This window comes from Sesamum indicum, linkage group LG11 (genome assembly GCF_026168435.1).
Source record: "Sesamum indicum cultivar Baizhima isolate 11 linkage group LG11, ASM2616843v1, whole genome shotgun sequence".
NCBI lineage: Eukaryota > Viridiplantae > Streptophyta > Magnoliopsida > Lamiales > Pedaliaceae > Sesamum > Sesamum indicum.
This window is the reverse complement of record NC_142667.1, coordinates 12,725,403-12,739,463: the sequence shown is the minus strand read 5'-3', so window position 1 is coordinate 12,739,463 and position 14,061 is coordinate 12,725,403. Positions and strand designations below refer to the sequence as shown.

Sequence of the window (14,061 nt, the reverse complement as noted above, 5' to 3'; positions counted from 1 at the left end):
CCAAGGCGCGCGCGCGCACGGCGGCAGTGCCCGAGCAGGCGCGGGCGCACGCCGGCAGTGCCCGCGCTGGCGCGGGCGCACGCCGGCAGTGCCCGCGCTGGCGCGCGCGCGGGCGCGCGCGCGGGGGCGCCCGTCGGCAGTGCCCGAGCGGGCGCCCGACCGCCCTGGCTGTGCCCGCGCAGGCGCGGGCGCCCGACCGCCCTGCCTGTGCCCGCGCAGCCGCGCGGGCGCGGGCGCCCGTCCGCCCTGCCTGTGCCCGCGCAGGCGCGCGCGCGCGGGCGCCCGAGCGCCCTGTCTGTGCCCGCGCACGCGCGCGCGCGCGGGCGCCCGTCGGCCCTGCCTGTGCCCGCGCAGGCGCGGGCGCGCGGCCGCCAGTTGGCCCTGCCTGTGCCCGCGCACGCGCGCGCGCGCGGGCGCCCGTCGGCCCTGCCTGTGCCCGCGCAGGCGCGCGCGCGCGGGCGCCAGTCGGCCCTGCCTGTGCCCGCGCAGGCGCGCGCGCGCGGGCGCCAGTCAGCCATGCCTGTGCACGCGCAGGCGCGCGCGCGCGGGCGCCCGTCTGCCGTGCGCGCGCGGCCGCCGGCCGGCGGCGGCCGGCGGGGTAAACCGGCCGCCGGGCGGCGGCGGCTGCGGCCGGCGGGGTCTGCCGGCCGGCGGCGGCCGGCGGCGTCTTCCGGCCGGCGGCGGTTTTTTCCCAAATTTTTTTCAAACTTTTGCGACGCATAATATAACTGAATATAATAAAATAAATATTTCGCGATACAAATACGATGCGTAAAAAATTAAAAAATTATTCTAATGTGACTTCATATTTTTCCCTTTTTTCCCTTTTATTTATTATTTTTTTAATAATTAAAATAATTAAATAAATATTTTCATAACTCAAAAATAAATTATTTCGACAAAAATTAATTAGTCATGTGATTTTGCGTTGACGTGCAAATTTTCGGCAGCGTCCGCAAAGGCGCGCGCGCGCACGTCGGCAGCGTCCGCAAAGGCGCGCGCGCGCACGTCGGCAGCGTCCGCAAAGGCGCGCGCGCGCACCCGGGCCTGTTTCCGCAAAGGCGCGCGCGCGCACGCGGGGCTGTTTCCGAACCGGCGCGCTCGCGCCGGCGGGCCTGTTTCCGCAAAGCCGCGCGCGCGCACGCGGGGCTGTTTCCGCACCGGCGCGCTCGCGCCGGCGGGGCTGTTTTCGCAAAGCCGCGCGCGCGCACGCGGGGCTATTTCCGCACCGGCGCTCGCGCTGGCGGGGCTGTTTCTGCACACGCGCCGGCAGCGTCCGCACAGGCGCGCGCGCGCCCGTCAGCAGTGGCTTCCTACACGGGCGCCCGTCTGCTGCCGACAGGCCTGCGCGCGCGCACGTCGGCAGTAGCGGGCAGGCGGCGTCTGCCGCCGTCGGCAGTTTTTTCCCGATGCTTCTTCAATCTTCTGGGACGCATAATATAACATAATATAATAAAATAAATATTTCGCGATTCAAATACGATGCGTAAAAAATTAAAATATTATTCTAATATGTCTTCATATTTTTCCCTTTTTTCCCATTTATTTATTATTTTTTTAATAATTAAAATAATTAAATAAATATTTTAAATTAATAATTAATAATAATTATTTTAATTAAAATAATTAAATTAATATTTTAAATTAATAATTAATAATAATTATTTTAATTAAAATAATTAAATTAATCGTGTGATTTTGAGGGGACGTGAAAATTTTTATGCTGCGGCCGCCCAAGGCGCGCGCGCGCACGGCGGCATTGCCCGAGCAGGCGCGGGCGCACGCCGGCAGTGCCCGCGCTGGCGCGCGCGCGGGCGCCCGTCGGGGGCGCCCGTCGGCAGTGCCCGAGCGGGCGCAGGCGCGGGCGCCCGACCGTCCTGCCTGTGCCCGCGCAGGCGCGGGCGCCCGTCGGCAGTGCCCGAGCGGGCGCAGGCGCGGGCGCCCGAGCGCCCTGCCTGTGCCCGCGCAGGCGCGCGCGCGCGGGCGCCCGTCCGCCCTGCCTGTGCCCGCGCAGGCGCGCGCGCGCGGGCGCCCGAGCGCCCTGCCTGTGCCCGCGCACGCGCGCGCGCGCGGGCGCCCGTCGGCCCTGCCTGTGCCCGCGCAGGCGCGGGCGCGCGGCCGCCAGTCGGCCCTGCCTGTGCCCGCGCACGCGCGCGCGCGCGGGCGCCCGTCGGCCCTGCCTGTGCCCGCGCAGGCGCGCGCGCGCGGGCGCCAGTCGGCCATGCCTGTGCCCGCGCAGGCGCGCGCGCGCGGGCGCCCGTCTGCCGTGCGCGCGCGGCCGCCGGGCGGCGGCGGCCGGCGGGGTCTGCCGGCAGGCGGCGGCGGCGGCCGGCGGCGTCTTCCGGCCGGCGGCGGTTTTTTCCCAAATTTTTTTCAAACTTTTGCGACGCATAATATAACTGAATATAATAAAATAAATATTTCGCGATACAAATACGATGCGTAAAAAATTAAAAAATTATTCTAATGTGACTTCATATTTTTCCCTTTTTTCCCTTTTATTTATTATTTTTTTAATAATTAAAATAATTAAATAAATATTTTCATAACTCAAAAATAAATTATTTCGACAAAAATTAATTAGTCATGTGATTTTGCGTTGACGTGCAAATTTTCGGCAGCGTCCGCAAAGGCGCGCGCGCGCACGTCGGCAGCGTCCGCAAAGGCGCGCGCGCGCACGCGGGCCTGTTTCCGCAAAGGCGCGCGCGCGCACGCAGGGCTGTTTCCGAACCGGCGCGCTCGCGCCGGCGGGCCTGTTTCCGCAAAGCCGCGCGCGCGCACGCGGGGCTGTTTCCGCACCGGCGCGCTCGCGCCGGCGGGGCTGTTTTCGCAAAGCCGCGCGCGCGCACGCGGGGCTGTTTCCGCACCGGCGCTCGCGCTGGCGGGGCTGTTTCCGCACACGCGCCGGCAGCGTCCGCACAGGCGCGCGCGCGCCCGTCGGCAGTGGCTTCCTACACGGGCGCCCGTCTGCTGCCGACAGGCCTGCGCGCGCGCACGTCGGCAGTAGCGGGCAGGCGGCGTCTGCCGCCGTCGGCAGTTTTTTCCCGATGCTTTTTCAATCTTCTGGGACGCATAATATAACATAATATAATAAAATAAATATTTCGCGATTCAAATACGATGCGTAAAAAATTAAAATATTATTCTAATATGTCTTCATATTTTTCCCTTTTTTCCCATTTATTTATTATTTTTTTAATAATTAAAATAATTAAATAAATATTTTAAATTAATAATTAATAATAATATTTTAATTAAAATAATTAAATAAATATTTTAAATTAATAATTAATAATAATTATTTTAATTAAAATAATTAAATTAATCGTGTGATTTTCAGGCGACGTGAAAATTTTTATGCTGCGGCCGCCCAAGGCGCGCGCGCGCACGGCGGCAGTGCCCGAGCAGGCGCGGGCGCACGCCGGCAGTGCCCGCGCTGGCGCGCGCGCGGGCGCCCGTCGGCAGTGCCCGCGCGGGCGCGCGCGCGGGGGCGCCCGTCGGCAGTGCCCGAGCGGGCGCAGGCGGGGGCGCCCGACCGCCCTGGCTGTGCCCGCGCAGGCGCGGGCGCCCGACCGCCCTGCCTGTGCCCGCGCAGGCGCGGGCGCCCGTCGGCAGTGCCCGAGCGGGCGCCCGACCGCCCTGCCTGTGCCCGCGCAGGCGCGCGCGCGCGGGCGCCCGTCCGCCCTGCCTGTGCCCGCGCAGGCGCGCGCGCGCGGGCGCCCGAGCGCCCTGCCTGTGCCCGCGCACGCGCGCGCGCGCGGGCGCCAGTCGGCCATGCCTGTGCCCGCGCAGGCGCGCGCGCGCGGGCGCCCGTCTGCCGAGCGCGGGCGCCCGTCTGCCGAGCGCGCGCGGCCGCCGGCCGGCGGCGTCTTCCGGCCGGCGGAGGCGGAGGCCGGCGGCGTCTTCCGGCCGGCGGCGGCGGCGGCCGGCTGGGTCTGCCGGCCGGCGGCGGCGGCGGCCGGCGGCGTCTTCCGGCCGGCGGCGGTTTTTTCCCAAATTTTTTTCAAACTTTTGCGACGCTTTATATAACTGAATAAAATAAAATAAATATTTCGCGATACAAATACGATGCGTAAAAAATTAAAAAATTATTCTAATGTGACTTCATATTTTTCCCTTTTTTCCCTTTTATTTATTATTTTTTTAATAATTAAAATAATTAAATAAATATTTTCATAACTCAAAAATAAATTATTTCGACAAAAATTAATTAGTCATGTGATTTTGCGTTGACGTGCAAATTTTCGGCAGTGTCCGCAAAGGCGCGCGCGCGCACGTCGGCAGCGTCCGCAAAGGCGCGCGCGCGCACACGGGCCTGTTTCCGCAAAGGCGCGCGCGTGCACGCGGGGCTGTTTCCGAACCGGCGCGCTCGCGCCGGCGGGCCTGTTTCCGCAAAGCCGCGCGCGCGCACGCGGGGCTGTTTCCGCACCGGCGCGCTCGCGCCGGCGGGGCTGTTTTCGCAAAGCCGCGCGCGCGCACGCGGGGCTGTTTCCGCACCGGCGCTCGCGCTGGCGGGGCTGTTTCCGCACACGCGCCGGCAGCGTCCGCACAGGCGCGCGCGCGCCCGTCGGCAGTGGCTTCCTACACGGGCGCCCGTCTGCTGCCGACAGGCCTGCGCGCGCGCACGTCGGCAGTAGCGGGCAGGCGGCGTCTGCCGCCGTCGGCAGTTTTTTCCCGATGCTTCTTCAATCTTCTGGGACGCATAATATAACATAATATAATAAAATAAATATTTCGCGATTCAAATACGATGCGTAAAAAATTAAAATATTATTCTAATATGTCTTCATATTTTTCCCTTTTTTCCCATTTATTTATTATTTTTTTAATAATTAAAATAATTAAATAAATATTTTAAATTAATAATTAATAATAATATTTTAATTAAAATAATTAAATAAATATTTTAAATTAATAATTAATAATAATTATTTTAATTAAAATAATTAAATTAATCGTGTGATTTTCAGGCGACGTGAAAATTTTTATGCTGCGGCCGCCCAAGGCGCGCGCGCGCACGGCGGCAGTGCCCGAGCAGGCGCGGGCGCACGCCGGCAGTGCCCGCGCTGGCGCGGGCGCACGCCGGCAGTGCCCGCGCTGGCGCGCGCGCGGGCGCGCGCGCGGGGGCGCCCGTCGGCAGTGCCCGAGCGGGCGCCCGACCGCCCTGGCTGTGCCCGCGCAGGCGCGGGCGCCCGACCGCCCTGCCTGTGCCCGCGCAGCCGCGCGGGCGCGGGCGCCCGTCCGCCCTGCCTGTGCCCGCGCAGGCGCGCGCGCGCGGGCGCCCGAGCGCCCTGTCTGTGCCCGCGCACGCGCGCGCGCGCGGGCGCCCGTCGGCCCTGCCTGTGCCCGCGCAGGCGCGGGCGCGCGGCCGCCAGTTGGCCCTGCCTGTGCCCGCGCACGCGCGCGCGCGCGGGCGCCCGTCGGCCCTGCCTGTGCCCGCGCAGGCGCGCGCGCGCGGGCGCCAGTCGGCCCTGCCTGTGCCCGCGCAGGCGCGCGCGCGCGGGCGCCAGTCAGCCATGCCTGTGCACGCGCAGGCGCGCGCGCGCGGGCGCCCGTCTGCCGTGCGCGCGCGGCCGCCGGCCGGCGGCGGCCGGCGGGGTAAACCGGCCGCCGGGCGGCGGCGGCTGCGGCCGGCGGGGTCTGCCGGCCGGCGGCGGCCGGCGGCGTCTTCCGGCCGGCGGCGGTTTTTTCCCAAATTTTTTTCAAACTTTTGCGACGCATAATATAACTGAATATAATAAAATAAATATTTCGCGATACAAATACGATGCGTAAAAAATTAAAAAATTATTCTAATGTGACTTCATATTTTTCCCTTTTTTCCCTTTTATTTATTATTTTTTTAATAATTAAAATAATTAAATAAATATTTTCATAACTCAAAAATAAATTATTTCGACAAAAATTAATTAGTCATGTGATTTTGCGTTGACGTGCAAATTTTCGGCAGCGTCCGCAAAGGCGCGCGCGCGCACGTCGGCAGCGTCCGCAAAGGCGCGCGCGCGCACGTCGGCAGCGTCCGCAAAGGCGCGCGCGCGCACCCGGGCCTGTTTCCGCAAAGGCGCGCGCGCGCACGCGGGGCTGTTTCCGAACCGGCGCGCTCGCGCCGGCGGGCCTGTTTCCGCAAAGCCGCGCGCGCGCACGCGGGGCTGTTTCCGCACCGGCGCGCTCGCGCCGGCGGGGCTGTTTTCGCAAAGCCGCGCGCGCGCACGCGGGGCTATTTCCGCACCGGCGCTCGCGCTGGCGGGGCTGTTTCTGCACACGCGCCGGCAGCGTCCGCACAGGCGCGCGCGCGCCCGTCAGCAGTGGCTTCCTACACGGGCGCCCGTCTGCTGCCGACAGGCCTGCGCGCGCGCACGTCGGCAGTAGCGGGCAGGCGGCGTCTGCCGCCGTCGGCAGTTTTTTCCCGATGCTTCTTCAATCTTCTGGGACGCATAATATAACATAATATAATAAAATAAATATTTCGCGATTCAAATACGATGCGTAAAAAATTAAAATATTATTCTAATATGTCTTCATATTTTTCCCTTTTTTCCCATTTATTTATTATTTTTTTAATAATTAAAATAATTAAATAAATATTTTAAATTAATAATTAATAATAATTATTTTAATTAAAATAATTAAATTAATATTTTAAATTAATAATTAATAATAATTATTTTAATTAAAATAATTAAATTAATCGTGTGATTTTGAGGGGACGTGAAAATTTTTATGCTGCGGCCGCCCAAGGCGCGCGCGCGCACGGCGGCATTGCCCGAGCAGGCGCGGGCGCACGCCGGCAGTGCCCGCGCTGGCGCGCGCGCGGGCGCCCGTCGGGGGCGCCCGTCGGCAGTGCCCGAGCGGGCGCAGGCGCGGGCGCCCGACCGTCCTGCCTGTGCCCGCGCAGGCGCGGGCGCCCGTCGGCAGTGCCCGAGCGGGCGCAGGCGCGGGCGCCCGAGCGCCCTGCCTGTGCCCGCGCAGGCGCGCGCGCGCGGGCGCCCGTCCGCCCTGCCTGTGCCCGCGCAGGCGCGCGCGCGCGGGCGCCCGAGCGCCCTGCCTGTGCCCGCGCACGCGCGCGCGCGCGGGCGCCCGTCGGCCCTGCCTGTGCCCGCGCAGGCGCGGGCGCGCGGCCGCCAGTCGGCCCTGCCTGTGCCCGCGCACGCGCGCGCGCGCGGGCGCCCGTCGGCCCTGCCTGTGCCCGCGCAGGCGCGCGCGCGCGGGCGCCAGTCGGCCATGCCTGTGCCCGCGCAGGCGCGCGCGCGCGGGCGCCCGTCTGCCGTGCGCGCGCGGCCGCCGGGCGGCGGCGGCCGGCGGGGTCTGCCGGCAGGCGGCGGCGGCGGCCGGCGGCCGGCGGCGTCTTCCGGCCGGCGGCGGCGGCCGGCGGCGTCTTCCGGCCGGCGGCGGTTTTTTCCCAAATTTTTTTCAAACTTTTGCGACGCATAATATAACTGAATATAATAAAATAAATATTTCGCGATACAAATACGATGCGTAAAAAATTAAAAAATTATTCTAATGTGACTTCATATTTTTCCCTTTTTTCCCTTTTATTTATTATTTTTTTAATAATTAAAATAATTAAATAAATATTTTCATAACTCAAAAATAAATTATTTCGACAAAAATTAATTAGTCATGTGATTTTGCGTTGACGTGCAAATTTTCGGCAGCGTCCGCAAAGGCGCGCGCGCGCACGTCGGCAGCGTCCGCAAAGGCGCGCGCGCGCACGCGGGCCTGTTTCCGCAAAGGCGCGCGCGCGCACGCAGGGCTGTTTCCGAACCGGCGCGCTCGCGCCGGCGGGCCTGTTTCCGCAAAGCCGCGCGCGCGCACGCGGGGCTGTTTCCGCACCGGCGCGCTCGCGCCGGCGGGGCTGTTTTCGCAAAGCCGCGCGCGCGCACGCGGGGCTGTTTCCGCACCGGCGCTCGCGCTGGCGGGGCTGTTTCCGCACACGCGCCGGCAGCGTCCGCACAGGCGCGCGCGCGCCCGTCGGCAGTGGCTTCCTACACGGGCGCCCGTCTGCTGCCGACAGGCCTGCGCGCGCGCACGTCGGCAGTAGCGGGCAGGCGGCGTCTGCCGCCGTCGGCAGTTTTTTCCCGATGCTTTTTCAATCTTCTGGGACGCATAATATAACATAATATAATAAAATAAATATTTCGCGATTCAAATACGATGCGTAAAAAATTAAAATATTATTCTAATATGTCTTCATATTTTTCCCTTTTTTCCCATTTATTTATTATTTTTTTAATAATTAAAATAATTAAATAAATATTTTAAATTAATAATTAATAATAATATTTTAATTAAAATAATTAAATAAATATTTTAAATTAATAATTAATAATAATTATTTTAATTAAAATAATTAAATTAATCGTGTGATTTTCAGGCGACGTGAAAATTTTTATGCTGCGGCCGCCCAAGGCGCGCGCGCGCACGGCGGCAGTGCCCGAGCAGGCGCGGGCGCACGCCGGCAGTGCCCGCGCTGGCGCGCGCGCGGGCGCCCGTCGGCAGTGCCCGCGCGGGCGCGCGCGCGGGGGCGCCCGTCGGCAGTGCCCGAGCGGGCGCAGGCGGGGGCGCCCGACCGCCCTGGCTGTGCCCGCGCAGGCGCGGGCGCCCGACCGCCCTGCCTGTGCCCGCGCAGGCGCGGGCGCCCGTCGGCAGTGCCCGAGCGGGCGCCCGACCGCCCTGCCTGTGCCCGCGCAGGCGCGCGCGCGCGGGCGCCCGTCCGCCCTGCCTGTGCCCGCGCAGGCGCGCGCGCGCGGGCGCCCGAGCGCCCTGCCTGTGCCCGCGCAGGCGCGCGCGCGCGGGCGCCCGAGCGCCCTGCCTGTGCCCGCGCACGCGCGCGCGCGCGGGCGCCAGTCGGCCATGCCTGTGCCCGCGCAGGCGCGCGCGCGCGGGCGCCCGTCTGCCGAGCGCGGGCGCCCGTCTGCCGAGCGCGCGCGGCCGCCGGCCGGCGGCGTCTTCCGGCCGGCGGAGGCGGAGGCCGGCGGCGTCTTCCGGCCGGCGGCGGCGGCGGCCGGCTGGGTCTGCCGGCCGGCGGCGGCGGCGGCCGGCGGCGTCTTCCGGCCGGCGGCGGTTTTTTCCCAAATTTTTTTCAAACTTTTGCGACGCTTTATATAACTGAATAAAATAAAATAAATATTTCGCGATACAAATACGATGCGTAAAAAATTAAAAAATTATTCTAATGTGACTTCATATTTTTCCCTTTTTTCCCTTTTATTTATTATTTTTTTAATAATTAAAATAATTAAATAAATATTTTCATAACTCAAAAATAAATTATTTCGACAAAAATTAATTAGTCATGTGATTTTGCGTTGACGTGCAAATTTTCGGCAGCGTCCGCAAAGGCGCGCGCGCGCACGTCGGCAGCGTCCGCAAAGGCGCGCGCGCGCACACGGGCCTGTTTCCGCAAAGGCGCGCGCGTGCACGCGGGGCTGTTTCCGAACCGGCGCGCTCGCGCCGGCGGGCCTGTTTCCGCAAAGCCGCGCGCGCGCACGCGGGGCTGTTTCCGCACCGGCGCGCTCGCGCCGGCGGGGCTGTTTTCGCAAAGCCGCGCGCGCGCACGCGGGGCTGTTTCCGCACCGGCGCTCGCGCTGGCGGGGCTGTTTCCGCACACGCGCCGGCAGCGTCCGCACAGGCGCGCGCGCGCCCGTCGGCAGTGGCTTCCTACACGGGCGCCCGTCTGCTGCCGACAGGCCTGCGCGCGCGCACGTCGGCAGTAGCGGGCAGGCGGCGTCTGCCGCCGTCGGCAGTTTTTTCCCGATGCTTCTTCAATCTTCTGGGACGCATAATATAACATAATATAATAAAATAAATATTTCGCGATTCAAATACGATGCGTAAAAAATTAAAATATTATTCTAATATGTCTTCATATTTTTCCCTTTTTTCCCATTTATTTATTATTTTTTTAATAATTAAAATAATTAAATAAATATTTTAAATTAATAATTAATAATAATATTTTAATTAAAATAATTAAATAAATATTTTAAATTAAAATTTTTATGCTGCGGCCGCCCAAGGCGCGCGCCGCGCACGGCGGCAGTGCCCGAGCAGGCGCGGGCGCACGCCGGCAGTGCCCGCCGGCCAAGAGGTAGAAACGCCTTTAGGTTTGTCACTCGCTCCCAAGTGTTCTCCTCGCTGCTGCATCCCCTCCATTTCACCAAGTACTCGGTGTGGTCTTTCTTCGCGGTACTCGTCACTCGGTGATCTAGGATTACTTCAGCCACCTTCTCCTTCGTCTTCTTCAATTCGAGTTGTGGGCGGCTGGGTTGATTGCGGGTATCGTCTTCCTTGTCTGCTGAATACTTCTTCAATTGGCTGACATGGAAAACGTTGTGGATCTTCCACCACGGCGGCAACTCCACCTTGTACGCCACCGTCCCAATACGCCTAAGGACAGGCAAAGGACCAACATATTTCTGCATCAACCGAGGATCTCTCCACCTTGATGACTTTGACAATTTCGGATTCGGGACCTTCACCAGCACCAGGTCTCCCGCATTGAACTCAATGAAGCGGCGATTCTGATCTGCATACGTCTTCATCCGCTTCTGAGCTATCTCCAGGCAACTTCTAACGATATCAACATTCTTCTTCCACTCCTGGGAGAAACTTCGAGTAAGAGGGGATCTCACACTTTGTGGGATGTCAAGAGTGTGAGGAAGGAGCGGCTGCTGCCCAGTAACGATTTCAAAAGCGCTCTTGTTGGTGGTGGAAGAGCTCTCTTGAACATTGAAATATAGCTGAGCGACATCCAAGAGCTTCACCCAATCCTTCTGCGTACCTCGCACAAAGTGCCGAAGGTAGTCCTCCAACATAGAATTAAAGCGTTCTGTCTGACCATCGGACTGTGGATGATAGCTCGAGCTCATGGAAGGTGTGGACCCGAGAAGTTTGAACAACTCGGTCCGGAAGACGCCAGTGAATCGGGAGTCACGCTCACTGACAATATCTTTTGGCAGTCCCCAATGCTTGACGATGTGCTTGTAAAAGAGATGAGCTGTCCCTTCTGCTGTAACGTGTTTGGGTGCTGCGATGAATGTAGCATATTTTGAAAAATGATCTACCACGACAATGATAGAGCCTAAGTTCCCGACCTTAGGCAATCCAGAGATGTAATCCATGGAGACGCCCTCCCATGGACGCTTTGGGATGGGAAGTGGTTGCAGCAGACCGGCCTTCTTCTGATGGTCTGCCTTGTCCTGCTGACAAATCAAGCAAGTGCGGACATGCGTCTCGACATCGTCCCGCATCTGTGGCCAATGATAGGCCCTCCGCACCGAAGCAACCGTGCGCTCTTGTCCTTGGTGTCCCGCCCAAAGTGTGTCGTGGCATTCGGAAAGAAGTGATTTCCGTAGGTCCCCGCCTCTCGGAACGTATACGCGGTTTCCTTTGGTCATCAGCAATCCATCCTCGATCCAAAAGTGTCGAGCCTTGCCCTGCTCGACAAGCCGAATCAGGCGTCGCGCCGCGGGATCTCTCGGTAGTAACTCCCGCACCTGATCCTTCGTAGAGATAGCAGCCGCGCTAGAAGAGAGCGCTGCTATCGACTCCAAGTTCGCCAAGTCCGCCCTGCGGCTCAAGGCATCTGCTGACTGCTTCCTAAGCTCCACAAGCTTAGGTTGCGGTATTCGGTACGGTGCCCTAGCGGGCGGTCTCGTGCCAGGCACCAACTCGATCTCGTGATCCACTGCCCTCTTCGGTGGTAGCTTCCGAGGCAGCTCGTCTGGCATCACGTCTTCAGACTCCCCCAACAGTTCCTTACTACCGCCCGGGGTGGGCCCTGACACCTCTTCCATCTCTTCAAAACAAAGGGTACCCAAGTAGGAGATCTCATCCTGCTTGTGCCCCTTCTCAAACTGCATGGCCGACAAGTTCTTCCCTCCAGTACGTCCGGCCAAGGTAGGAATGACACACGGCTTCGCCCCCAACATCATCAGCGAATCGGCATGAGGTAAGACAGCAGTGCGTGTATCCCGTAGAAATTCAAGCCCAAGGATAAGCTTGAAGTCGTCCATTGCCACAACAGAAAGATTGGTCTTGCCCTCATAAGCACCAACCTTAATCAGCACAGACTTGGCTACACCGGCAATGGGTTGTGCAGCCGAGTTGATCGCCTTCACACGCCCAACTCCCTTCTCCAGCACGAGCCCGAGTCTCGCCACTTCGGCGCTCGCAAGGTAGTTGTGAGAGGCTCCAGTGTCGATCATGGCTCGAATCGGCTTGCCATGAATCTTCACATCCACGAACATCAACCCTTTCTTCCTAGGAATCCGGGGCTGAACATCTTCTTCCTTCTTCTCCGGCTGCTCCACAGTAAGAGCCGGGATGGTCTTTTTCGCAAGGGGTGGCGCGACTCTCTTCGCCGCCACCGTAGAGAATGTGTTGCACCATTGGTTCACGGCCCCCAAGTTGTCCTCATACTCCTCCGTGTCATTCTCACCACCTGCCTCTGCTTGTGGCTCCACACTCTTTGAGGACGACGCCTTGTTGGTAAAGGTCGTTGCCAGTGCATTCAACACCTGTCTCTTCGGGCAATCCCGATACATATGCGGACCATCGCAGATCAAACACCCTCTTCTCCTCTCGGGTGCTCCCTGCCTGTTCTCTTGGGGCTTGTTCCTGTTTGAACTGCCCTGTGAGCCATTCTGAGAGTGGGGCCTCTGGTCTCCCCCACCTCTGTTGAAGTTATTCCTGAACCATCTCGTCCCATTCGACTTCTCCCGCTCAGGACTAGGCGTCGCCTGCCTATCCTTTTGAGTCTCTAGGTTGAAATCGGCCAGGCGTTCGGCCGCTATAATAGCCGAACTCAAATCGGTCACTCGTTGCCTCTGCAACTCGTTTCTCGCCCACTGTTTCAAGCCTTCCATGAAAGTGAACAGCTTGTCCGCCTCCGACATGTCTCGGATGTTCAGCATCAGCGCTGAGAAAGCTTTGACATATTCCCGCACGGAACCTGTATGTTCAAGCTTTCGCAATGCCCTCCTGGCATTGTACTCCACATTCTCGGGGAAGAACTGCTCTCTGATCGCCTCCCGTAGAAGAGCCCACGTGTCGAGCTGTATTTGATGAGCCTGGATCTCCGCAAACTTGGTCCGCCACCACAGCTTTGCGTCACCAGTCAGGTACATGGTCGCAGTCGCAACCTTCCTTGCCTCGTCCCGCACGTCTGCCGCAAGGAAGTACTGTTCCATGTCGAAGAGGAAGTTCTCGACCTCCTTCGCATCACGCTCACCGCTATAGGCCTTCGGTTCTGGTATTCGAAGCCTAGCACCGGGGTCGTGAGCAACCATAGGCGTGCTACCCACTGCACGCTGGAGCAGCCCAATCTGAATGGACATCTGCTCCATGTCACGCCGCATATCGGCAATGCTGTCGTTTCCGAATACGCCAGCCATCTCCTGAATCACGTGCCGACACTCGTCCAACTCCGAATTCAGCACCGTGATCTCAAATTCTAGAGAAGAGACCTTCGTCTCCAATTCCACCAACCGGGAGTGTCCGTCCTCCGGGTTCTCAGCTCTCTCGCTGGTTGAAGCTGCGGCATGTCGCGGGCTTTCCGGATCTTGCCCCGATGCCCTCGCAGCAGTAGCGGTCCGCCTCGGCCCCATCGTGGCACGAGGCTCTGATACCACCTCTCACGAGGCGCCTATCACACAGCGCGTCGTGTGGCTAGTAGTCCGCTGACTACGTCCGCCAATACCTCCGCTCGGCACTAATGCAGCGCGCCGAATATATCAGAGTCGGGAGGAACAAATCACAAAACAGTAAATTGCGCACGCGGATTCAGAAAACCAAATTGCATTAAACTGAAAATGCGTATACAATGATCAACGATGCTAGAGCAAGGGGTTCGCCTTGAGGGGGACTCCAACACGTCACTAAACCAAGCTTCTTGAACTCATTCCCCCCTATAATAGGCTTAAAAAAATAAATCCTATTGTCTACACTAGACACTAGAAAAGCTGAAATTTGCAACTCAAGAGGTATAACGTCCCCTTGAGGAATCTAAACAACAGAAAGCAAATAACAAAGCAGTAACAAAGCAATAAAAGGCCT

At 59.0% G+C, this 14,061-nt stretch overlaps 1 protein-coding gene across 1 annotated transcript in view; it reads right to left on the bottom strand.

Moving 5' to 3' along the window:
* The window catches only part of LOC105162340 (uncharacterized), a 39,867-nt gene extending 26,254 nt beyond the window's left edge, over window positions 1-13,613 (bottom strand). The window contains exon 1 of the mRNA XM_088875225.1: window positions 10,119-13,613. Within this exon, the coding sequence (XP_088731351.1) occupies window positions 10,119-13,613 (3,495 nt within the window). The remainder of the gene's footprint in view (window positions 1-10,118) is intronic.
* Window positions 13,614-14,061: the final 448 nt, after the last annotated feature.